Raw genomic sequence first — 27,233 nt, 5'->3', positions numbered from 1 at the left:
GTGGAAGGATCTAGAATGGGACATTCTTAGCACACAATCCATCTTTCCCAGACTTACATACACCTCCATTCTCAGCACATCAGTCATGGCCTCACGGGAAGATTTGATTTCATTTTCTTTTAAATTGTGTGTGTGTGTGTGTGTGTGTGAGTGTGTGTGTGTGAGTGTGTGTGAGTGTGTGAGTGTGTGTGAGTGAGTGTATGTATGAGTGTGTGTGTGAGTGTGTGTATGAGTGTGTGTGATGTGTGTGTGATGTGTGTGTATGAGTGTGTGTGAGTGTGTGTATATGAGTGTGTGTGAGTGTGTGAGTGTGTGGTGTGTGTGATGTGTGTGTGTGTGTGAGTGTGTGTGTATGTGTGTGTATGTGTGTATGAGTGTGTGTATGAGTGTGTGTGCTGTGTGTGTGATGTGTGTGTATGTGTGTGTATGTGTGTGTGAGTGTGTGTATGAGTGTGTGTGATGTGTGTGTATGTGTGTGATGTGTGTGAGTGTGTGTATATGAGTGTGTGTGAGTGTGTGTGAGTGTGTGTGAGTGTGTGTATGTGTGTGTGAGTGTGTGTGTATGTGTGTGTATGTGTGTGTGAGTGTGTATGAGTGTGTGTATGTGTGTATGAGTGTGTGTGATGTGTGTGATGTGTGTGTGTATGAGTGTGTGTGAGTGTGTGTGTATATGAGTGTGTGTGAGTGTGTGAGTGTGTGGTGTGTGTGTATGTGTGTGTGAGTGTGTGTGTATGTGTGTGTATGTGTGTATGAGTGTGTGTATGAGTGTGTGTGAGTGTGTGTGTATGAGTGTGTGTGAGTGTGTGTATATGAGTGTGTGTGAGTGTGAGTGTGTGTGAGTGTGTGAGTGTGTGTGAGTGTGTGTGAGTGTGTGTATGTGTGTGAGTGTGTGTGAGTGTGTGTGTATGTGTGTATACTGGGGCTGGCTCACAGGTTCAGAGGTTCAGGCCATTATCATCATGGCAGGAAGCATGGCAGTGTCCAGGCAACAGTGTGCTGGAGAGGAAGCTGAGAGTTCTACATCTTCATTCAAAGACAGCAAAAGGAAATTGTTTTCCAGGCAACTAGGAGAGGGCCTCCTTCCACCCATGCCTCTGGCACATCCTAGAAGTGCCCCCCACCTGCCCACTGCTGACTGTTCTTGTCTCCTCTCTGCTCTTCATATCTCTGAGTCCCACTCCTGGCTTCCCTCCCTCTCCTCTCTCACACCCAGCTCCCTTCCTCCATCTACCTCCACTATCTCTGTTATTTCTCCTTCTGAGAAAGACTCAGGCATGCTCCGTGAATCTCGGGCCCTCCTTGTTTCTTGGCTTCTTTGGGTCTGTGGATTGTAGTGTGGTTATCCTGTGCTTTATGGCTAACATCCACTTATATTCCATGCGTGTCCTTTTGGGTCTGGGTTACCTCATTCAGGATGATGTTTTCTAGTTCCATCTATTTGCAACATTCATGAAGTCTTTGTATTTGATAGCTGAGCAGTGCTCCATTGTGTGAATGTACCACATTTTCTGTATCCATTCCTCTGTTGGGGGACATCTGGGTTCTTTCCAGCTTTTGGCTGTTATGAATTAGGCTGCTATGAGCATAGTGGAACATGTGTCCTTGTTATATATTGGAGCATCTTTTGGGTGTATGCCCAGGCATGGTATAGCTGATCTTGAGGTAGAACTATTGGAAATTTCCTCAGAAAATGCTAAATTGATTTCCAGAGTGGTTGTACAAGTTTGCACAGCAATGGAGGGGTGTTCCCCTTGCTCCATGTCCTCACCAGCATGTGCTGTCCCTTGAGTTTTTGATCTTAGCCATTCTGATGGATGTTCTTTACAGACCTTGAAAGAACAATTCTGAACTTCATATGGAAAAACAAACAAAAAAAAACAAAAAACAAAACAAAAAACAAACTCAGATAGCTAAAACAATCCTGTACAAGAAAAGAACTTCTGGAGGTGTGGTGGGCATTCCCAGCAATGGCCTGACTGTATCTGGAATGAACTACAATCCAGAAATGGAGGGCTCACCTGTGATCTAGATCTGCAGGCATTGTGACTATGAAAAGCTTAGGCCCAGGTAAAGTGTACAGAGACCTTTAATCTCTGAGTTCAAGGTCAATCTACAGAGCAAGTCCTAGGACAGCCAACCTCAGCTAGTGAAGGAGCTGGAAAATAGAAAGCTGGTGATAGTGTAATAGAACAAGGGGAGTATGTTCCAGCCCCAGCAAACAGCAGAACTTGGCAGCTTCAGCCATGTGGTTGATTTAGAAGAGAAGAGCATCACTGAGGTGAAATCTTCTGGGAAGTGTTTTCTGAGAGCACAAAGAAGTTGTGTTTCAGAGATAGCCAAGGTTGTACCTTATGCTGTGGCTGGACTTGGTAATGTGTAAGAGTCACCCGGGTGGTACTGGTTTTGAAGGCATAAAGGGGTCATGAAGAGCAGCTGAGGCTGGGCGCTGTGAGAGGCCATGGAAGGCCGTTGGTGAAGGTGCAGCCTCAGTTGCAGTTGATGACCCAGGACTGAAGCGGTCATGCAAAGGAATTGGGGCTTGGCACCATGAAGAGAGTCTGTGAGAGGCTGTTGGTGAAACATAGCTGCAGAGGAAGACCCCTGTGTATTGGAAATGTGAGTACCATGGGCTGGTCACCAAGAACAGCAGCGACAGTGGAGTGGATCAGCCTGAACCTAGAATGAGTGCTACAGAGGGCAGAGCTGGAGAAGTGACACCAGCCATTCGGAGGAGCCCAGAAGATCATGTGTGGATCCCAGACCTTGGAAGAAGCTATAAAGCTGACTTTGCCTCAGAGACTCCAAGACGGTAGAGATACCAGAGCCAAGGAAAGCCGCTAACAGGAAGGAAGAACTGTGTTGCAGTCACCAAAGCTGAAGACACTTGGACATCAGACGTGGAGATGTAGAGTTTGGAGTCTGCCCAGCCGGTGTTTGGTCTTGCTTTGGTCCAGTATTTCCTCACTGTGACATTTTTGGAATGGTAATGTATATATCCTGTTATGTCCAAAGTATGTGATGTGCTTTTTGATTGTAAAGAGGATTGCAGTTAAGAGACTGCATGAATCTCAGCAGAGACTTTGAACTTTGGACTTTTAGTACTCTTGAGACTGCTACAGACCATGGGATTTTTTAAGTTGGACTACATGCATTTTGCTTTATGCTATGTTTAGGTATGCCCCCCCCCACTCATGTGTTTGAAGAAGCCTGTGGGGACCAGGGAGTGGAATGTGGTAGTTTGAATATGGTTGGCTCATAGGGAATGGCACTGTTAGAGATGTGGCCCTGTTGGAGCAAGTGTGTCACTGTGAGGGTGGGCGTTCAGATCCTCCTCCTAGCTTTCTGGAAGCCAGTCTTCACCTGACTGCTTTTGAATCAAGATGTAGAACTCTCAGCTCCTTCTGCAGAACTATATCTGCCTGGACACTGCCATGCTTCTGCCTTGATGATAACGGACTGAACATCTGAACCTGTAAGCCAGCCCCAGTTACATGCTGTCCTTATAAGAGTTGCCTTGGTCAAAGTGTCTGTTCACAGCAATGGATACCCTAACTAAGACAGGAGGATACCCTAACTAAGACTTCAAGCAATATTAAAAACGGCATGGTATTGGTATAGAAACAGACAAATTGATTAATGGAATCTAATCGAAGACCCAGAAATAAACTCACACACCTATGAACATTTGATTCTTGACAAAGAAGCCAAAACCATACAATGGAAAAGAGAGAGCATCTTCAGCAAATGGTGCTGGTCTGAGTGGCGTTGTGCATGTAGAAGAATGGAAATAGATTCATATTTATCACCCTGCACAAAGCTCAAGTCCAAGTGGATCAAAGACCTCAACATAAAACCAGATACACTGAATCTGATAAAATAGAAATTGGGGAATAGCCTTGAACTCATTGGCACAGGAGACAACCTCTTGAATAGAACACCCATAGCTCAGGCACTAAGATCAACCATTAATAAATAGCATCTCAAAAAACTGAAAAGCTTCCATAAGGCAAAGGACACTGTCAATAGTACAAAATGGCAGCCAATCTTACTTTCAGCTGAGGGCTAATATCCAAGATAATAAAGAACTCAAGAAGTCAGACGCCAACAACTCACAAAGCACAATAAAAATGAGGTACAGAGCTAAGTAGAGAATTCTCAGCTGAGGAATCTCTAATAGCCAAGAAATACTTAAAGAAATGTTCAACACCCTTAGTCACCAGCGAAATGCAAATCAAAATGACTCTGAGATTCCACAGACCTGGGATTTTTGCGTTCTCTGCCTCTGAGTTCAGATTACCTCCTAGTCTTTTATGGATCTCGGCAGAAGTGTCTTAGTCAGGGTTTCTATTCCTGCACAAAACATCATGACCAAGAAGCAAGTTGGGGAGGAAAGGGTTTTATTCAACTTACATTTCCACTTGCTCATCACCACAGGAAGTCAGGACTCAAGCAGGTCAGGAAGTAGGAGCTGATGCAGAGGCCATGAATGGATGTTACTTCCTGGCTTGCTCCACCTGGCTTGCTCAGCTTGCTTTCTTATAGAACCCAGGACCACCAGCCCAGGGACAGCACCACCCACAATGGGCTGGGTCCTCCCTCCTTGATCACTAATTGGGAAAATGCCTTACAGCTGGGTCTCATGGAGGCATTTCCACAGCTGAGGGTCCTTTCTCTGTGATAACTCCAGCTTGTGTCAAGTGGACACACAAAACCAGCCAGTATAAGAAGCAAGACATCTGAGTCAGAAAGACGGGATTTTATTTGTCTTTTACAGAGAGCAGTGTTAATATTTGTCATTCCTTCCTGGTGCCCAGGTCTCGTGGGTGGGAAGGAGTTTCCCAGGCCCAGATGATTCCAGAACAGGCCTTGATTCCTGCGCCCTGAGAGGAGCTCTGGCTTGTGCGGAACCCATCATTTTCCAGCCAGAAGGAAAATGTCTGCTTTTTGTCTCACGTGTCACACTGTCTCGTCTCAGTACAATCTTGGGGAGAGTGAAGGCCTTGTCTTCTCAGCACCCCAGCTCAGTGTATAGAAGAATATAGACCATGAAGACCTCCAGAGGGCCATCTCAGCAGGCCACTTATCAAAGCTGAGAACCTTTATTTCAGTTGGCTTCCATCTTCCAGACTTGTCCCCACTGTGACTTAATTACTATGCAGCATCCCTATGGAACCCACGTCAGTGGGCTAGTGCTTCATGGCTGTCTTAACTGCGGGAGTGCGGGGAACCTCCTGAAAATGAAGAATATATGATTTAGTTACTTTAGACATAACCTATATTCATCAATTTTCACTTAGCTATATATATATATATATACATACACACACACACACACACACACACACACATATATATATATATATATATATATATATATATATATATATATATATATATCACATCCATCCTTTGAACAGATTTCAAATATCACTTTCTTCTTAAATACTTCTTCAGGAAAAGCTCCTCCCCACAGCTGTTCTTAGATTTCCTTGCCAGAAACAACTTTTCCAACAAGAGAATCATTTTGGTGGCTGAGTCTTTGAGGTCCAATTCTTAATGGGCCACAGCTACTTGACACAAAGAGCCCTCTGGCGCTCTCTCCAAGGCCGGAGCTCAGTTTGAGGAAGAAAAACCTGAGAAGGAAGGATGAAACTCATCTCACACCCCCCACAGCACAGCTAAAACACCCGGTGCGCGCTCTCTCTCTCTCTCTCTCTCTCTCTCTCTCTCTCTCTCTCTCTCTCTCTCTCTCTCGCGCCCATCAGCTGCGAGGTCCGCGTTGTCAGTAATGTTTCCTACACCTGAAACCTTGGCATCATTTTTTTAGACGAGAATTTTAATTAATTTTATAAGCGCTTGGGTGTTGTGCCTCCATGCTGTATATCGTGTGAGTGCCTGGTGTTCTCAGAGGCTAGAAAGAGAGTCTGATCCCCTGGAACTGGGGTTACAGATGCTTGTAAACCACTATGTGTGTGGGGCGGCAGACTATGAAAAGTACCCTGATTCCTGGTCGAGATTGGCCGAATCCCCAGGAGACCTTAAAAGGGATGGAAGGAGCATTCCCAGTCTCCTAAGATATCAAGCCCTCACATAGCTGTGCCCCTCCCCACAGACCCCTCTAGAGAGGTTTGAGACAGATCAGTCATGTAGGGCAATACCCCAAGCCCCTCCTCCACAGGTCACATAGGCTGAAAACAGATCAGTCATAGAGATAGGACCACGCCCCCAAATATGTAGATGAGGTCTTCCCCAGCTCTCAGGCTAAACCAATAGGAAGTACCTGCTGTCAGACACTGACCCATCCCAAAACTGTACTTAAGAGTCCTGTTCAGGATTAAAGGTGCACGAGAATCACTCCGTTGTCTGAGAGCTTCTGTCACAAGAGCTGTAACACTGCCACTTGGGGAAGAGATCTGCTCTCCCAAAATCGCCACCAGAAGCCCTCCTGCACCGCTTGCTGGCTAGCCAGTCCTCTGCTGGCTAAACCCAGCCTGAAACAGAGGCAGGACAGCACCTGCCTGAGTTCCTGTCGCTTCTCTTGATCCCGCTCACCTAGCCAGACCAGAGATCTCTGCGGAAAACCTCAGGCCCACACATGTGGGTCCTGGTTATTGAACCTGGGTCTCTTTGAAGAGCAGTCTTAACCACTAAGCCATCTTGACAGGCCCTTAATTTTGACCAGGAACCATGTGTCTGCTTGTGTCTGTTTGTGGGTGTGTGCATATGAGTGTGGGGCCTGCAGAGGCCAGAGCATTGTAGTTAAAGTTATAGGCAGTCGTAGCTGCCTCACATGTCAGTCCAACGCAGGTGCTCTTAAGAACTAAACCATCTCTCTAGTCAAACATTGGCAGAATTGTAGCCCCTGCCTGGAAGGTTGCCACTTCCTGGTTGGGAAGGTATCCGAGACATCATGGGACCCCTTCACCATACCCCACAGTCGTAAGCCAGGTAACCCTTCCAGATGTTGGTACTTTGTATTTTGAACCTCACGCTGTTTGTCACAGTGAGAGGCCTTTTGTCTCTCCCAACAGTGCTCTGAACGTCCCAGTGTACAACACGCTTTAAAGCTCTTCTTACATTAGTGCCTTTTTCCTTTCAAATGAACTCATCCCCAATTTTATTTCAGTGGCTTTAATACTATCATAAAAGGCAACGTTTTTTTTTCATATTGATCTTGCCGAACTGGCTTATTAGATTCTCAGTAGAGACCCTAGAATTTTCTAAATACAGATGATTTCAGGCAAGATGGACACCTTTTATTTACTTTTCTTGTCTAAGTTTCCTCCTAGTGCAGTGCTGAGAAGAGATGAGAGAGAACAAGCCCTGTCTAGTTTCGGGCTTCTGGCAAATGACCTCGGTTTGGCCATTACTTACCCGGTTGTGTCTGGGTTTTCATAGCTGCCTCTTACCAGTGAATCGTATTCTTTTCTTGGTTTGCTGAGCATTTCTGTGATGTTAGGTTCTGCCTTTACTAAGATAATCGTGTGATTTGGGTCCATTGTCATATTAACACACTTGATGCCACTGATTGATTTTTTGGATTTTAGATTGGCCTTGCATTTTTGGGATAAATCCCATCACACTCGTCAGTTTTCCATCCCCGAGCTGAGCGTCTGAGTCAAACAAACCCCTTAGCAAGAGGAGAGTCCTATGTCTGCCCGTGGTTTCACAGGTTTCCATCCACACGCAGGCGGCCGTAGGGCTGTGTCGAGCGAGGCTGGACATCGTGGCTGGGAGCGTGATGGGGCAAAGGCAGCTGGGAAGCCGAAAGGGGAGAGCAGCAGGAAGAGGGGGCAAGGGTATCGCGTCTCTGTTTTATCCGAGGGTACCCCCTCGTACCTGCCTTCAAGTAGGCCCCACCCCTAAGCTTCCTCTACCTCCCCTTAGTGCTGTGAGCTGGGAACCACACCTTTCACGCACGTGCGTTTAACACCAGTGGAAGAGAGCCGCGTGTTTTGGGGTGGGGAGGGCACTTCGGCTCAAAACTGTAATAATCGTAGCGTGCAATCCCGGTTACGCCCTGCTCGGTTAGGCTTGCCGGCGCCTTACTGGGGACTCACGTTTATAGTCAGAAGACATGGTCATCATTGCTTGTCTTTTCTGGACGTAGTTTAGTCTGGTTTTCATATCAGGTAACGCTGGTCTCTCAGAACAAGGTTGGAAGGACTCTCTTTCCTTCCACATTCCCTTTCTTGGTCTGTTTCAGTAGTCTGAACCTTCCTAGGAAATTGTATATTTCACCCAGGCTGGCCCATTTGCCAGTTCTCAGCTGAATATTCCTTATTGGGGATGCTTAGATTTTTAGCATTGTTTTTTGGTTTTGCTTTGGAATGCTCGCGTAAAGTCGATGATCGAGCACACCGAAGGTGAAACCTCGACTTTCAGATTAGAGTTCCTCTCTCTATTATTTTACGGTCCATCTTACTTGATAACGATACCATTTCTTCCCCTCCCTCCTGCTGATACAAACACTCGGCCCTATATTCTAAACAGCAGCTCCCTGCTTCATATCCCGGAGGACGTAATCACACAGAGTGCTTCTCAAGTTTTTAGCTGCTAAAACCACAGAAGTGTTCTAGTTGACACAATTCGGATGTACACTTAAGTAGTAATTAATCACACATTAACTCAAGGGCTACCGAATGAGAAATTAACACCAAGTGCGTGGGACCGAAATACCACCTGACAAATGGCACAGCAAAGCAGGAGCCCTATACAGACTTCCGGAGCAGCCCAGCGTAGCTCTCTCCTTCTCTACTGAGCTGCCTGTGACAGTCCACCACAGGACCTTTAGGCTTGCTGTCACGAAGAAAGCTTAATCCCACGGGCAGAAGTCCGAAGATGATAATCATCTGCAAACGTACACTGTGTGAGCAGAGCACGTGTATACAATTTTTCAGTCTTAACAGTATCTTCCCCTTCCCTGTTCGTAAGATAGGCTCTTGCTTAGCCCAGAACTTGCTATGTAGCCCAGGCTGCCTTTGAACTCACGCAGTCCTTCTGCCTCGGCTTCTCGTGTCTCGGGATCGTAGGCGTGAGTGGCGATGCCCGGCTCAGGTTGCTAAGCATTTCTGTCTGTTTGTTACTTCATCCTCAGATAGATCAGAGTGTGAACCAAGAGTCAGCCTCTAGGATAAGAAAAACTGATCTGGCACAAGTCCCACGTCCTTGGTTACATACGTGGACTTCAGAAAAGCACCGCTCCCACAACTCCCCTGACTCGTTTTCTCGTTATTCAACCAACGGTTCTTTTCCTCTTTATTGCTTTGAAAACTTTCTGTTTGCTTTGCCTTTCTGAAATTATACAAAAAGGAAATTTTTTTAAAAATGTACCAAAGCGGGGCTGGGGATTTAGCTCAGTGGTAGAGCGCTTACCTAGGAAGCGCAAGGCCCTGGGTTCGGTCCCCAGCTCCAAAAAAAAAAAAAAAAAAAAATGTACCAAAGCGAAGTTCCCGAAGTTCCCGTGTGTTAAGCTGCTGACTTCTCTCAGGGAAAGGCAACACAGAAACTCGGTAGACATTTTATACGGGGATGAGAGGGGTGAAGCACTGCAATCCGAGGAGGGATCCCACTCCCCGCGTTAGATGCAGGTCAGGATTAATGGGCCCAGGTAAGCTAATCGCCAGGTGACTGAGAAGGGTGGGAAAGTGCAGACTGAAATGCATCTTCGAGCGGTCAGTTAAGCCTGTGTGTGATTGGGAAGATAATGGCCCAAACTCCATTTGGACAGCCGGCTCCGTTATGTAAAACACACCTCCGGGATTTGAAACTCGACCAAGTCTGTTTTATATTAAGGCAAGTATAAACCAACTTAATTTTAGACCTGCCTCCAGCCCCAGATTATGTTTGGTCGGAGGACAAAGGGGCATACAGCATGAATGCACAAGGAATCGGCAGAGCGCGAGGACTCTGCCAGGAAAGTTTGGCAACGAACCCCAAGAGGAAGGGGAAATTTCTCTGTCAGATCAACTTTGGCTCTCTGGCATAGAGAACTCGGGAGCGAGGGGGACTGAGGAAAGCCAACCCCAGTCTACTTGTTGATACCTTAACAAGCTGTTGATTTTTGAAAGGGGACAAAGGAACAAAGTGTGCTTAGCATCCTGTCCCCTTGAGTCAGTCCTAATGAAGTGGGAGATTCTTGAAGAAATGAATTTCCATTTAAATTCATGCATGACCCTCTTCCAGAAACCTCCAAGTGCTTGGGAATTTTTGTTGAGAATTTTAAATGATCCAGTAATAAGAAGCTCTTTTTTTTCCAACATGTTCTCTTTCTTTGAGGTTAAGTTTTACATTGAATGCCCGGTTTCAGCCATAAATTTTCTTTTTCTTTTTCTTTTTTTTTTCAAATCTGGAATGACTAACTATTTTCTTTTCTGTTTACTGATTTAATGCGGAAAAGACAAGCCACGATTCAAAAACTCGCAAAGCAGCCGGGCTTTTAATCCAGGTACGCCACTCGGCGTTCCTGTGGGAGTTGGTGCCAAATTTCCTGGCAGCTGAACAGTGCTTGATTCCAGGGCTTTTCTGACTTAAAGACACAGTGGTGCTGCTCCACAGAAATGGAAGGCTGCCCTGAGCACAGTCCCCGAGAGGAACAAAGGTGACTGGAGCTGCGAGATGGCCTGGCCGGGGTTCAGGGCACGGCAGAGCAGAAGAAAAGGAGGCCTTGGTGCGCTCTGGCAGCCTGGGCCCTCAGGGGAGGGAAACGGCTTTGGGAAAGAGTGACTTTGCCTCAGATCAGAAGTGACCCTAATGTTCCTTCTGTGTCAACTTCTGATTGGCCGTGGACAGGCTCTTTTTTCTTGCATCGCATCCACACAAAAGCCTAGTATATAATAGGGTTGTTCCAAGAGCCATTACCCAGAGGCCAGCTGTCTCCAGGGAACCAAAGCAAGTCAGTTAATTCTCATAGGGCTGGGGATCAAACCAGGGACTGTGCACTCTCGGCACTCCCTACTACTGCACAGCACCCCTCGTTCCTGCTCATTTTCTTCCTTCCCCGGGAGGGGAAGGGATTACTGTTCACAGCATCAACCTCAGCCCCTGTCTTCTGGCCATTTTGGTGCTACTCCCCCTCTCCAGGATATGCCTCTTTATGGCCGGAATGGAACTACATAAAACAACTTGGATATCTGCTACATAGCTCCAAGAGAAAACTCAGAATTAAGCTCATTGGGGGTGGGGGGGTATGTGGTTAGGTGCGTGTGTGTTCATGTCTGTACAGGTGCACTTGCACATGTGTGTGCACACAAGGGTCAGAAGTCTGACAAATGTTTTGTGCACTTGCACATGTGTGTGCACACAAGGGTCAGAAGTCTGACAAATGTTTTCTTTGGTCTCTCTCCACTTTTTTTTTTTTTCCGAGACAAGCCACTTACTGGACATGGGGATCACCAGTTCTGCTGGTTAGCAAGCTCCAGGGGCCTTTATATCTCTAGCACCCCTGTGGGGTTACAGGTGCATGCCGCCATGCTCACAGGTTTCCATGGATACTGAGCCATCGCTCCAGTCTCTAGAACCTCTCCACTGGGCTGTCATGAGGCGGAGCTCCCAGCTCTCTGTCCTGGAGATTGACCACAGGCCTCCTACTTTACATAACCTAGCCATTCTTTAGTTATAAGGTCTTTAGGAAAAAAGGCCCCATATAACACATATTCATAAAAGTTTACTTAAAACACTTATGGCGAGCTGGAGAAATGTCTCAGCATTTGAGATCACTTGCTGTCCTTCAAGAGAAGCCTAGTTCTGTTCCTAGCATCCATATATTCCAGGTCCCAAGGGTCCGTTGCCTTCTCCTGGCCTCTTGGAGCATTTCCACAAATGCAGCACTCCACAAACACACATCAGTAAAAATAATAACAACAGGTCTTACAGCACCCCGAACTAACCAATCAAAAACCTAGCAAGTCCTGGTGCTCATTAGAGCTACATGGGTCTGGTAACATTTCTGAATAAAGAGTTTTCGTTTGAGATAATGTTCTTCTCCTTTAAGTGGTTTCACTTCAGAACTGTGAAGGAGCCATTGCTGCTCCTCCAGCTTGTCACAGAAAATGCCGTCCTCCCTCTCCCCTTCCTCCCTCCCTATATCCCTCCCTCCCTCCTCCTCCCTCTCTCCTTTCTCCTTTTCTTTCTTTTGTTTTTTGTTTGTTTTGTGTGAATCTAAATGTATTTTCTCTGGGCTGTTATAACAATGTTTTACATTTGACATTTTCTGCCTAAGAGCAGCGGGGGTGGGGCTGGAGAGACGGCTCGGTGGTTGACAGCACTGGCTGCTGTTCCAAAGGACCTGGATCTGGTCCCCAGCACCCACACGGCAGCTCCCGACCCTCAGTCACTCTAGTTCCAGGGTATCCGGCACCCTCTTCAGGCCTGTGCAGGCACTACACACGTGTGGCACACAGACAGACGTGCAGGCAAAACATCTATACTCATAAAATAAAAATAAATCTCAAAAATTAAAAAAACAGTAAGGGGAATCTTAGATGTCTTGGAATGTAATTTTACATATCACTTATATAGTCATGATATTTTATTAAAAGATCTGGGGAAAAAGAAACTATTCCTGGCTTAACCGTTTCATTAATTCAATTATGTCTGATTTTCTGTTCTACTCATATCTAAAAATGATGTGGACCAACTTACACTGAAGCAATTTATAATGTATACACCATAATCATCATAGCAGAAAGAGCTGCAGAATTCTAGGCCTTGACATTGAGGTCATTTACAGCGCACACATCGTAAGGATTACGATGGTCCAAGAGTGGCAGGACCGCAGGTGTGAGGAAGGCGGACTTTGCTGTGCACGCCACATGAAGTATAAACCTGGTAGTGTCTGCTACGCCGAGCACTGGTACTGCATTACTTTTCCGCAGCCAAGACAACTTACAGAGAAGGAATTTATTTGGGCTTAGAGTTCCAGGGGGTTAGAATCCATGGTGGTGCCACAAAGGCATGGTGGCCAGAGCAGCATCTGGAAACCCATGTAGGAAACAGAGGTTTAACTCAAAACTACAGTCTTTAAACTCTCAAGGCCATCTTCCGGTGACACACTCCCTTTTCCACAAGTAGTCGTTTTAACAAAGCTTTTCTCCCTGTCACCTGTCTCTAGGGACCATAACCAGCTCTCTCGAGAAAAAGGGAAGGGAAAGGCTGTTATTAGATCGCTGGCCACAGAGACCCATGACTCTTGATCACCTCTCCCTCTTTTTTTTTTTTTTTTTTTTTTTTTTCCGGAGCTGGGGACCGAACCCAGGGCCTTGCGCTTCCTAGGTAAGCGCTCTACCACTGAGCTAAATCCCCAGCCCCCCCCCCTCCCTCTTTATGAAGGCTCTGTGGTGCGCAGAAGATGAGGGACGGTAGAGGGAGGTGAAAAGGAGCCTCTGTAATTGAGACAGCAGGAGTTGGAGCCAGATATTAGAGGCTCATTGGTATATTTAGAAATCGGGGAAGTTAGCAATTCTACGAACTTTGTGAGATGCAAAAACAAACAACCCAAGAACAACAGAGTCCTCAACTGCTGGATGGTCCATTCAATAAACGGATCTAATGGGTTAATCAAACCCCCACCACTGAATGTCTATTTAGACTCCTTTCATTTTCATGTCACTGCGGACCTTTCTCCCAGGAGTTACTCGTTACCATTTCATAAGTGTTGTCCTATGAGTGGAATAGATTGAGTATTAAAAAGTCCCCATAGGTGCATGTGTGTGCTCCCAGCTATTGGAGGTTGCAGACATTGCTAGGCAGTAGGGCCTAGCTGCTGAAGTGGGTCGCTGTCATTAGGGGGAGGGGCACATGCTAACCAGGTTCAACCATGAGCTCTCTGTCTGTTTCATGATCCGTAGAGATCATAGTAAGCCACCACTTGGCTCCCAACGCCACAGAGAGTTAGGGAGTGGTTCTGTTCCAACAACTCTGACTTTAGGAACAGATCGACTGACCAGGCTGCCTCTCAATATTGCCATCAGTGCTGTCAGAGCTACTCAGATGACACATCGCTGTGACACATACCTGAGAGGAGCATTGAAAGGAGGAATGACCTATTCCGTCCTATCGCCTTGACAAGTAAACCATTAGGACCAGCGAGCAGCTCAGTGGGTAAAAGTATTTTCTGGGAAAACCTAATGGCCTGAGTTCAGCTCCCAGAACCATGCGAAACTGACCTAGCAAAGCTGTCCTTTGGTCTCCACATACACACTGTGGCAGATGCATGTCCTCTAAAACACACTGGCGATAGATAATGTTTAAGCAGATCATTAACCAGGTACTTACTCTGCAGACTAAGGTTGTGAGAACACAAGTTCAAGGTTAGCCTGGGCTATGTTGTATCACACACACACACACACACACACACACACACACACACGAGCACACACGAGCACACACGTACACGTCACTTCTCAACAACATTGCATGTGTCTAACTCCATTGCATGGTAGAAATTGTTCTATTGAACCACGTGGTTGGTGTGACATTAATATTGACTTTGCAGTTTCTTGATATCGTTAAATTTGCTCTCGGGGCTGATAGAAGCACTGCCAAGCTTTATGACCCGAGACAGAGCTGGGGACCCACAGGGTAGAGAGAGAAAACTAACTCCCACAAGGTTTTCTCTGGCCTCCACACGGAATGCAAGTGTAATTTTAAAAAATTACTTTAAAAAAATTGTTTCTGGGGGTTGGGGATTTGGCTCAGTGGTAGAGCGCTTGCCTAGCAAGCGCAAGGTTCTGGGTTTGGTCCCCAGCTCCGAAAAAAAAAAAAATTGTTTCTGGTGATTGTCTCATTAAATCATTCTTCCCACAGTGTCTCTTATTTACTTTAATGTGGCTTCATTTGAAGGTCTTACAGGGCTTTCTGAAGCTCAGGTAGCCTTCCCTGTGGCCACCACCATGGCAAACGGTAGCTTTGAAACCTGCAGAGTTGGGCAGCCCGGCCCCTTCATGCGGACTGTGCCGCTGTGCTCTAAGTTGCTTCATTTGCTACACTTGAGGAACTCCGTGGTTGTGTCTTAAGTGCCAGCAGCCTGCTAGGAAAGATTCCGTTTAGTTTCAACTTTATCTTAATGACTGATTTTCAATGAGATCGAACGGATGTCAGTCAGTTCCACAATTAGCCAAGATTGATCTGTGTCAAAATCAAGCATATTGCCGGGACATCTTGTGTAACTTTGCATGCAGGATTGGAGGAGACTTAGATTTGCACTTGAAGGGTTTTTTGTTTTTGTTTTTTTTTTGCAATGGCCTTTCTTCTACCACTTATTTTCTTCCATTGACTGTTAATTTATCAACCCTTCTTTGAAAAAAAAAAAGTGAGAAGAAAAGAGGCCATAGCACTATCACATCCCTATATGTGAGCTCCTTAAACCATATGGTGATTCCTAATTAGAATACAAAAGATTGTGTGGTAAGACTCACTGGAAGGCCTCACAGAAGGAGGGGGTGGGTGGGGGTGCGTTTCCAACAAGGACACTTTTGAGAGAAACCGTGGTCTCTTCCCGTCCTTATCCTGACAGAAGGCCGTCCTGTGTGTGTGTGTTGGGATGCACAGAAGTCTGACAAAGTTTCCGCCGTGCCAATTAAGTTGGTATTTGGAAGCTAGTGGCCTCATTCCGAGCGCTCGGTCCTCTCAGCCGGTGGCTTGACTTGGTTCTTCCCGTTCTAAAAAAACGCCCTCGATATTTAATTTCACGTGTACCCTCTCAGTGGAGATTTCAAAGGACACTCGCTGGGTGCTTGACTGCCTTGCCTGTTTGCTCTTGTTCTGCATGCAGGAGAGAGCCAGAGTCTTTCTCCCCATTGTGCACACGCAGGATTAATGGGTTTACTCCTCCCGTATCACCTCATTACTAGAACCATCCAGAAGCTCAGAAGTCTTTCAATGTACGCAAATAAGGCAGGATCGTCTACCTGGGAGTTAATACCCGGTGCTTTTAAGTGTGTTCTAAATCGAATGTTTGTATTTAGAGCGTAACAGCCTGTTCTCCCCTTTTTTTTATGGGCAAAAAGCTAAGCAGGCTTAGGCAGCTGTTTGATGTTGGCTTCAAGTGTTATTAATTTCATATTCTATTATTCTTTTCACTGTAGCACAAGCGAGGCTGATGTGGGGACTGTCATGGATAAGTTGTTTGATGAGCTGGCTCAGAAACAAAACGATCGTACGTAAGTTAATTTCTCTTGAAAGAGAATACATTTAGAGCACAATGCCCAATCTCCACTGACCAATTAATAAGTCCACTGCTGTATATGGGTTGATGCCACACTCAAGTGGCCGCCATTGTATCAGCATTTCCTCTAATTTATGTGTTGAATCATGCGCTATTATTCATCAAGCTATGCATTTCCTATCTGTAAGAGATGAATTTTATAGTAATTATCCAGACAAGATTGAGTCTTTGTTCGTGTTCCCATAGTAACTAGCCCAAGGATTCTGAAAGTGCAAGGCAGAGAGCTGCGGCTGAATAAAGCCTGTGGAACCGTCGCCGACTGCACGTTTGAGGAGCTGTGTGAGAGAGTAAGTACCCAGGCCCAGCCAGACCTGTTGGCCTTTTCACATGTTAAAATACTTCATGTCTGCCCCCCGCCCCCCACAGCCAGTTTCAGATCTTAAAACGGCCATTCGCAGAGTCAGAAGGGAGGTAGAAATCTCCATAAGGGACATCTTCAACGATTTGCCGGGCAATTTTTTTTATAGGGACTGGCACAAAACCTGCTCTTTGAAGGGCTTTCAGGAAAAATTAGAAATGTAGGACCCACTGTCGAACACAGAAGCAGCATCAGTGTCATGTACGGCTCTGTTGTAAAAGTCACATGTGAGGGAAGTAAGGAAACCCGGGAGACGCCACAGCGGGTAAGGAAGCCTGCAGCCAAGCCTGACCACCTGAGTTCTGTTCCCCCGGTCCCCTGTGGTAGGACAGAGAACAACTCTCGAAAGTTGCCTTCTAGCCTGGCCAGGGATGTATGGAATAGATGCATAAATGTTTTTACAAGGAGGAAAAAAAAATGAGGCGAGATTAGTTGTGGGGGGCAAAAGAAGCAATTTTACTGTGATCTAAGGAGACGTGGCATAAAGAGTTGCATTCTTCGAATTCACCGTTCGGCTGCCATTCTGTCTGAGCTGCATGGGTCAGGTGAAAGAATGTTAATTTCTAAAACTATGACAGTAGTACTATAATAGAAATAGTCTATCTCACAGATGAAATATATGCGCACGCGCACACACACACACACACACACACACACACACACACACACACACACACATATCCCCTACAGATCAGAACGTCTTTGCAAAGCCTCTGTCGATATGAAGTCTGTCTTTTCAAAGTTCGAGAGTTCTCGAGTGCTCAGAAGAAGACTTAATGTCACCATGCAGTGTAAATCTGGAGACATTCACGTAACTTTACAGAGTTCCTCAGTCACGCATCCTCCCTGGTCCCGAATCTTTACTTTTAGCCCTTTTAGCCGACGAAAGCAGAGTGGTTTTGAGGCACAGCGAAGATGACTGTCATTTATACCTGCTGAGTGTTAAACGAGTGTGTTTCTCAAGAGCGACTCCTAGCAGGCAAGAATTTGTCACCTTTAAATCACAGATGACTCCAAGCCACAGTCGTTTAGCTCTTTAGAAGGAATACAATTAGGATTAATTAAGACTCCCATGGAGAGCCAACCTCTGATCCCCACTGTGGCTGTCGGCTCTCCTCTCCTCTCCTCTCCTCTCATAGTGTATCAGTCTTAACTCCCAGTTACCTGTACCAGGAAGAAAAGCTACTTGGACTTGCACTTAAGTTTCACTGTCATTGCTAAAACAGACTCTCTTGTCAAGGATGAAGGCCCTCCTCTCACTGCAGGAGGACCCCAGTGAGGCAAGGGAACAGGCAGGGCGACGGGTGCTGGAGGAGGCCAGGGCCCTCTGGCGGATCAGATCCTGAGTGTCTCTGTTTCTATACCAGGCTCATTAATTCTGGACACTTGGTATCAGACAGAGGCTGAATCCGAAATTCCTTAGCGTCTTTTTTCTGTGCAGTGGGGTTGAAGGGAAGAAGGCTAATCAGGGCTTAATATTGAAAAGTGAAAATAATACCAACACAGCTCGCCCGTATTTGACCAAAGTTTGGACTGAGTGACAACTATGAACCAAATTATCAGGACCAACAATAACACAAGGTTTCCATATTTTCAGCACAACCATCTTATCGAAGTTCTAGACCAATACACTGTTATATCCTTTGCGTTGTGACTGGTTGGTCATTCGGTTTCTTTAAAATGTTCCAGAATCTCATGATTTCTTGCTGTCCCTTTAATGCATGAACATCCCAGTTGTTTTTGTTTGCCCACTACATGCACCATAAGTCTGCATTTATCCCATTGTAACTGGGATGTTTTCTGCGTCAGACAAGCCCGGAATGACTGACAGGGCGTTGGCTTGAGGGTGTGGTCCGTCCCCTAGCGTTGAGAGTGTCTGAGGAGAGGTGTCATTTTTAAGCGGTCAGTTCCTCGCTGCCATTTTCTTTATTATGGTGATTTTGCATTTCTTTGCAGCTTTATAACTGGCAGTTCAGAGACTGAATAGTGGCAGGAAGAGACTCCTTGAGATCAACAACTTCAGATTAAGCCTAAAACTCTTAATTAGCTGTGATGATCTTATGAGCCAGGACGGTAGCTGCCAAAAGATAAAAACAACACGCTCAACCCAGGGGTTTGAGTTAGCATCTGGGAGTTGGGGTCCAGCTTTGGATTACACCCGTAGTCTCAGAAAGGCCTATAGACATCATCATGAGAAAGCCATCCCCCGAGGGGCAAGCGGTTGCCACTCTGCAATGATTAGTCTTGAGCCATGGGAGGAAATAATATTTTTGTGGACTTTTAAGCAGGTAGCAACTTGTCTAATCGTGTGTTACTTAATAAGGGAAGGGAGGGTTTTAACTTGACCTGCTCCATAAGTAAACCAAAAAGGCCCGGGGTATTCCACCCTCTACACCCCTCTCCTCTACGCCCCTTTCCTCCCTGTTCCAAGCATAGTTTTATATCTGTAACCCTGCAGATCGACATCTACATTCTAGATATCTCTAGTATTCATTCTCTCTCGTCACAAGTCTGATGTAGCACGGTCATGCTCAGAAAACCAGTCCAAAATAGGACCCCCTCAGCACCCACATAAAAATAACAGCGTAAATAAGGCATCATTTCAAGTGTTCTTTATATAGTAGCTTATTTAATGCCACGGTAAATAATGCTATTATCATCCCATTTTACAGATGCGGAAATGGAGGCATTTAGATACTAAGTAACTTTTGTTTGATCATACAACTAGTAAATAGCAAAAGAAAGACTTGAACTCCTTACTGGCTTGAAAGTTAGATGCTGCATTCTACGTTATGGCCTGGGAGTGTCTGGGCAGGTTCTGTCTCAGTTCATTAATAGAATCCAAATTCTGCCAAGAAATCTACTCAGATTATTTGCATATTTCCACACCCGAGATCAGCCTTGAGATGCAGGTATAGCACAATGCCTTCAGAAGCGGATGGACACCTCCTGTCCCGAGAGGTCCTTAATACAAATACTGCTGCTTTATCAGAGTGTCCCCAAAGAAAAGTGAAGCCAGAGATGTGGTGCACGTTCTGGATCCAGAGCCAGGGCGTGCCCAGGAGCTCTTTATTTCAGTGATTTTCGTTGAGAAACCACAAGTATACAGGGGCCCCAGTCAGCCCTCCCCCCCCCCCAGTCTGAGACCCACATTCCCTCTGTGTGCAAACACCAGGTAGAACCCTCTGCTCTTCTCACTGGGGTGAGATTTCCAGCACCGGTGCTACAGGCAAGACCAGCTGAATTCAGATAGTGGCACCAGAGTGTGCTATGTCTGTCCTCCATAGCTGGGCTGTCACAGAGGAGCAACACAGCAGAAGCCAAGCAGAGAGCGCGCACTCCATCTAAGCGGGGTCGCACAGGGAGGGCAAATGACTGCTTTTGTTAAGTTTTGAGACCATGCATTCTTACTATGTTTGGAGGATGAAAGGCTGACGTTAGGAGACACTTCTGTACACCGTGGCTGCCTTCGGGGAAAACTCTCCGTCTTTGTTTTTTTTTTTTTCCTCCTTTAAAGATCACCAGTTCTTATGTAAAAGACGGAGTGGCTGAGTGTGGTGATTCCACTTGGCAGACATTTCCTCACAGTGTTTGACAGACATTTCTTGGAAATGAGTGGAGACTGTCACTTCAAGTTAAAACAATGAGCAATGTTTGTCACCAGTGTCGAAGTCTGAGCGAATGAGGAAAAGTTAAAATTTTGGCACTTGTCTCTGCCATTTCGGTCCCAGTATTTGCACCTCCCCCTACTCCCCCCACCCAGTGAGGTTGAGAGATTGTTGGTGATATCAACAAATGCAGAATTTCAAGAGTTGGGAAGAGGAGACAGGGCTAGAACAATCTCTCTCTCCCTCTCTCTCTCTGTCTCTGTCTCTGTCTCTCTCTGTCTGTCTTTCTCTCTGTCTCTCTGTCTCTGTCTCTGTCTGTCTCTCTCTGTCTGTCTGTCTCTCTCTGTCTCTGTGTGTGTGCATGTGTGTGTGTGTGTGTGTGTGTGTGTGTGTGTGTGTGTGTGTGACTTAGCTGACCTGGAGCTCCTTGACCTTCTGTTCAGCCTCCTGAGGTCTCAGGTGTTTGCCTCTATGTCTGCCTAAATGTTTTGGTCATTGTACAATTGACCATTCCAACATTTGGAAGGTCTGGTTTATTGAAAAGACGTTTCCCAATAACCAATGCATACTGTTGTAAAATCACACATGACAGAAGAAAAATAGAGAAAGACTAATGGAAAATAACAATCCAGAAATTATACGCTGGGTATGCTGGTCTGTACCTGTAATCCCAGCGTTGGGAGGCTGAAGCAGGTGGATTGGGAGTTTGAGGCTAGCCTGGGCTACGTAGTGGACTCTTCCTCAAGCTGGAGACAGGGGTGATGATGATGGTTCAACACTCAGCCACCAGCCTGACTTGATTTCATACATCCCCGTAGTGGAAAGAGAGCACCAACTCCAACAAGTTTTCCCCTGACCTCCACACATATGTGTGACACATACAAATAAGTGTGATTTTAAATATACACACACATGTACAAACACACATGCACGCACACATGCACACACACAGGAGAAGTTGTTTCTGATTCTACTGTGCAATTAGCATTTTAAAATCTACCTCTTGTCAACTTCTTAAAAAATTTAAATAGGCAGGTCCTGCATCACCCAGGCCGCATAGTCGAGCCGACCCTGATAATGGGGGTTATTTATTGTTGAGCCAGCCCTGATGGATGAGAGCTGAAGAGCCAGGCTGACCAACTCAGGGACCTCTCAGGCCCAGATTCAGAACTTCGAGCTGTCCCACCCCAATGTCTACCCCTTAATGAACTGCTGGAGTGCGTTAGGGGGCTGGCCCTGCAGATCCAAAGCTGCAGGATCTCCATGACACACAGCATCTGAGAGGAGTCCCAGTGCGGTTCCTGTAAGGATAGAGTAGCAGAAGCCAGAGGCCTCCACCCAGACCAAGGTAATTGCAGTGAACATTTGCAAGCAAAGAAGTGTGGACAAAAGCGTGTCTGTGGGACACACTGTGGCATGGTACAGCTTCCACAAGATTCTTTTCTTCCTTTGGTGGGAAGATTGCAACATAGGACAGCAGGTACGAGGGAAGGGGTGTGTGTGTGTGAATGGGTTTAGCATGCATGATGTGAATTTCACAAAGAACCAATTAAAAAGTTTTTAAACATTTAAATAAACATAATATTTAGATCAGTTGAGGTTTATAGGAAAAATAAGAGGAAGCGGTGTGTGGTGGCTCATACCTGTAGTCGCAACAGTTAGGAGGCCGAGGCAGGAGGATCACTGTGAGTCTGAGGGCAGTTCAGACCACACAGTGAGTTTGAGGCCAGTCTGGGCTGCAGGGAGGTGTTGTCTCAGAAAGCAGAAAAGGAAAGAAAGAAGGAAAAGAGAGGGAGAAAGAAAAGGAAGACCTGACGTCAGAGTACACCTGCTCCCACTGCGAGGTCCCCTCATTGTTAACATCTTCCGTGAATATATGTTCACTACATGTAATGAACACGTGTTGGCTACATTTCTCAGTAATGTACACTGAACTCCTGAGCTGTGACACAGTGTTGTTAAGTTTCTACTCTATCCACACTCATCTGTTTTGGCCTGAAGTTCTTTCCCCGTTCTAGGATGTCGTCACCCTCCGAGTTTATCTTCTTAGTCCTTAACCATCACAGCTTCTGAGACTTTTCTCATTTTTGAGGATCCTGACTGTTCTGAGGAGTCCCGGGCGGGCATTTGGTAGAATGATGTTTTCCCCATGATTACACTGGGCTGATGGGCCAGATGGTGCTTCCGATTCATCATACCCCGGTCTGTTCTGTCACCACAGCTCATCAGGTCTCCTTGTAAGCCATTTTCACACTTGCCGTCCAAAGGCCGGTCAGCTTTGCCACACGAAGGCTGTCCTTTCCCCGAGTCTGTACTGTTCCCTCTCCCAAAGGAGTTTCTGTTGTGTCTGTAGCATCAAAGGATAGTCCTGTAATTGTCTGGAAAGGATGTTAAAAATACTTCCCAACTGTTGACCCCTGTAGCCAAGCTTCCCCAAATACTTCGGCCAACACCCCTCACTTGCAACGGACCAGAAATAGAAACAGATGAGAATCAGCCCTCTCTATTGAGCCAAACATTAAAGAGATTTTTTTTTCAAATGTAGAACAGTGTCACTCTTACCATGAAATCATTTTTATTTTAGAAAATACAACTCGTTTTTAAACATTACGAGTTTAATATAATAACTTTTTGCCATTGTAGATTCCAATTGTTGGACAATTTAAGTTTTCCTTGGTTTGAATTTCTAATATAGTAATAACAAAGGTTGGGGAGGAAACCCATGGGAACCACAGCTCCTGGGGTTCCTTGGTTATTCTTAAGAGAAACACAGCACTCAGGGTCAACTTGCATCGCAGTTAAACTTTTGTGACCCAGAAAGGAAAGAATCATTTTCAGAGAAAGCAAGCCAAAGCCGAATTCTAAAGGCTTTAATGAGTGAACTGGCTATTCCCGAAGTTTCCTTCTGAGAAATGTAATTCTTACACCTGCAGGAAATTGGTTCCTCAACTAATAACTGTGTTCACAGGTAACTGTTTGCAAGAGCACGTCATTATTTGTCGTTTTAAAATGACAGGTGTCCAGGTGTGTTTGTGGAAAGTCTGGGCAGAAAATACGCCCATCCATGCATATGCATGGCTCTTGGTGGGTATTTGCTGTCACTGGCCTGTTCTCTCTCTCCCTCCCCCTCTCCTTCCCCTCCTCTCCCCTCCCCTCCTCCTGTCCTTCCTTTCCCCTCCCCTCTCCCTCCCTTCCCCTCCCCTCTCCCTTCCCTCTCCCCTTCCTTTTTCTCTCCCTGTCTCCCCTTCTCTACTCCTCCCTCAACCCTCTCCCTCTCCCTTTCCCCTCCCTCTCCTCCCCCTCCCCCTCCCTCTCCCTCTTTCCTGCTCACTCCCTTACCCTTGGTGCTCAAGGAATAGATGTCCATCAGAACCAGAGTCATATATTGGCCTTTATCCGTCTCAATCACATCATTCTAGCTTATGTACTGTCAAACTACAAGTCTTAGCAAACAGGGCCTTCTAGAGAATTCCTGACTGGAACCCTCCTTCCACTTCACACTTTATTTGGTTTTATTCCTAGTGAAACTACTGGTTGGGACCTGCTTCTGGGCCTGTGTCCGATCTCGACACAGTGTCGGGGAATGCTGAAGGATGCATAGCTTTTATCTGTGCTGTTGGCCAAGGTAGTCTTTGAATGCCACAGTGGTAATTAGCATCTGGGTGGGGACCATTATTAGCAGGCCGAGGCAGTCCAGGAATCTCCACGGCCCTTTGTCTTCCCAGCATCAGGACCAGTCTTGAGTAATTCTTTTCTTACCTAGGCTGACTCCTGACAAAGCCATGTTTTGAATGAGGCAGAGGCTAGCTTAAAGCAGGGGGAACAGGAAAGCCTCAAGCGACATCACAAAGACCTTAGCGGGAAGTTGGTCTGGTTTTTGTGGGAGTATGAATCCAGTGCTGTGTTTTGTTCCGTTTTTCCTGCTGTAATCCTGGTCAGCTCTGTAAAGAGGCACAGTTGTGGCGTCAGAAGGCACCTTTTGGGTCTCTCTTGCTTGTTTTCCGGTGTACGTCATGCAACCTCGTTCTGTGGTTTCACTTTGGGGATGTGCTTCAACCCACAGAGAGGAATGGAGGCCATGCTGGGTTAGGTATAAAAGTCACCCACGTGTGCTCTTAGAACGAAAAGGGGTTTGGAATAAATTCTCACAATTGGTGCGGACCATTTAAAAATGATTTAAAAAGGAGAAAAGGCACATAACTCAGTACCTGAGCTTATGCCTTTATTTTTGAAATTGCGGACATAAAGGAGAAAATAATTTTCTCTAAGGTCGTGGTTGTTCTCTAATTGTTGCTGATTTATATCTTCCAAGAAAACACTCCGTTAGGTTACAGCTTGGTGACACTTTATATCTGTCGTACTGTTTTAGAAGGATAAAGAAGGAAAGACTTTCAGAGAGATGACCATGAAAGAGATGCTGGATTAGAAAGTTGAAAACTGGGGTTGGGGATTTAGCTCAGTGGTAGAGCGCTTGCCTAGGAAGCGCAAAGCCCTGGGTTCGGTCCCCAGCTCCCCAGCTCCGAAAAAAAGAACCAAAAAAAAAAAAAAAAAAAAAAAGAAAGTCGAAAACTCCTTGGACATAGAGTCATAGTGATCGTGTCCATGATGAAAGGAGACTTGGAAGGAGTCAGAAGGAAGAAAGGGGACACTGGCTTAAGGGACACATTGCTATGATCTCTCTACCGGGACATTTCTGTTGGAGGGCAAATCCTTAGGCAAGACCCTTTGACCATGTGTCCGTCTCCAAACCTGATTAAGAATGGTACCTTTGTGACTGTTGTCTATGACTGTAGACTTAAATAATCTTTTTAATTTCTTTTACATGTATCAATGTTTTACCTGCATGTATGCATGTGTGCCTGGTGCCCCTGGCGGCAAGAAGAAGGTTTCAGATGTCCTGGAACTGGAGTTACTGATAGTTGGGAGCCATGTGTGGGTGCTGGGAATTGAACCCAGGTCCTCTGAAAGAGTGGCCAGTGCTCTAAGCCACAGAGCCATCTCTCTGGCTCTGCTGTAGACTCCGCAAGCCACAGATTTCTCAAACTCAGCTGCCTAGCACTTGTTTGAGAAAACAAAAACAAACCCCAGACAAACAAACAAAAATCTGTTTCCTTTCGTAGCAGAATACTTAATGTTCTTCTGTTTATGACTGGTTCAAAAGCCAGCCCAGTCCCTGTCTAGGAGAGGTCCCCAGGGATTCCTCATGGGTCCCAGGGGAGAAGAGCACTCTTTTAGGATGACCTTTGTCTCAAGGATAAAATCGTACTGGGTTAAATCTAGTCATTTCCCTCAGGGCCGGTGAGCTGGCTCCATGGGTAGAAGCTCTTTTCTGCCAAGCCTAGGGACACGAGTTCAGCTCCTGGGAGCCCCATGGTAGGAGAGAGCTGAGCCCCAGTCACCCACCACCTGTGGCTCTTTCAGAGCCCAAGAGCTCTAGGAAGGTTTGGGAAGCTGTGCGGTTAGGAGAAGGCATTGGCTTTCACCAGCACGTTCCAAGAGGCCAAGGAACAGGGCCACCTCCTAGGGTGGCCTCTCTTTCAGGAAGACGCGGCAGCAGCACTCAACATGCCAATACTGTTTATGTCGCCCGTGCAAGCTAACGGGCAGAATCCTGCCCTCCTTACAGTGTGACCCTTTCCGTCACCATCAGCCAGTATCTACTGCGATGTAATGGAAAGCTGGCTCAGTTCTCGGCAGTGAGCGGGTAGGTCCCAGGGAGGAAGAGTCAGCCTCCACTCTTACAGTCTCAGTTCTGAAGAATGTGGCGAGCGTGTGCGTAGCGCATGGAGCAGACTAAGCTTAGCACCACAGGAAGTGCAGGCACCGTGGGTGATGGAGGAGCCCGGTTTGAGAGCTGCGAGTTGGATATGAAAGTGCAGGGCAGGGAGGAGTTGAGGGGAGATGCTCATCCCAGAGGACTTCCGTGACTTCTGCCTCCTAGGTTTTACGTTGCTGAGGAGAACAGAGCTGGAAATGACAGTGTTGATCCAGAGGATGCTAAAGCCAGGAGGCTGTCACACCTCCATACTTATGGGACAGCTTCCATTTGACCAGCCCGCTTGCTACCCACATTGTAAATCCTGGACAAACATCTTAAGACAGACCGGCCTAATCACCTGGCCAGTCAAAAGCACGGAGACACTGGGTGCAGGATTGATGCGCTGCACCTCTGTACAGTCTTTTGCCTGAAGGCAGGTCGCAGTCTCTTACAGTGTCCTAAAACTCAGGAGAATCCAGCCAGCCTTGTGCTCTGAGGAGCCACAGTGGAGCGAGTGGGCATCATAGCAGCCAAAAATCTAGAAAAGGAAAAAAAAAATCACCAAGGAATAGCCTGGGACATCTTTTGACAGACAATGCTCAAATCTCAGGCTAGCCCGTGGACTACATACATAGCAAAGGAAGGCAAACGCTTGGACAGAGGTGTCAGCGCCGTGTGACCAATGGTTGTGACCACACGTCGGAGGATGTATATGACCGCGGGGCTAGGCTTGGAGACCCTCCTCCTAGCTACTCATGAAACAACTTTTCCCGTTTGTCTTTGGAACAGGATGTAGAACTTTTGGCTCCTCCAGCGCCATGCCTGCCTGGATGCTGCCATGTTTCCCACCATGATGCTAATGGACTGAACCTCTGAACCTGTGAGCCAGCCTCAACTAAATGTTGTCCTTTATAAAAGTTACCTTGGTCAATAGAAACCCTAAGTGAGACAGAAGATAGCCAGCAGACTCGCCCTGAGATGATACAAATGTCAGAGTTACAGATGATATTGCTAAAGTCACATTTGCTTATTAGTGGGGAGGGCGTGGCTGCATGGCATGCTGTGTGTGGAGACCAGAGGTCAGTGGAGTGAGCCACCCTGTGTTCACCACATGGCCCCCAGAAATTGATCCCAGCTGTTGGTCTTGGTGGCAGGTGTCCTTACCCTTTAAGCCATCTTACCAGCCCCAGACAATGTTTGCAAAGTAGCTTGAGGTAAGCAGATTTTTGTGAGTTCAAGATCTGCCTGGTCTATACAGCAGGTGTCAGGCTAACCAGAGTTGTC

The 27,233-nt window shown here is 46.4% G+C and overlaps 1 protein-coding gene across 6 annotated transcripts in view; it reads left to right on the top strand.

The window, feature by feature from the left end:
* Nucleotides 1-27,233, top strand: part of Afg1l (AFG1 like ATPase) — a 169,726-nt gene that overhangs the window by 122,043 nt on the left and 20,450 nt on the right. For 4 of the 6 annotated variants that reach the window (XR_010060756.1, NM_001037656.1, XM_039099033.2 and 1 more), the window contains 2 exon segments: nt 16,086-16,156; nt 16,412-16,512. Coding sequence is in view for 3 of the 6 variants with exons in the window: in NM_001037656.1 (NP_001032745.1) it covers nt 16,086-16,156; nt 16,412-16,512 (172 nt within the window). In the remaining 3 variants the exon portion in view is untranslated. 6 annotated transcript variants of the gene reach the window in all.

Source organism: Rattus norvegicus, chromosome 20 (genome assembly GCF_036323735.1).
Source record: "Rattus norvegicus strain BN/NHsdMcwi chromosome 20, GRCr8, whole genome shotgun sequence".
In the NCBI taxonomy this organism is placed as follows: Eukaryota; Metazoa; Chordata; class Mammalia; order Rodentia; family Muridae; genus Rattus; species Rattus norvegicus.
Note: the sequence above shows the minus strand (reverse complement) of the source record. Positions and strands in the feature narration are given on the sequence as shown.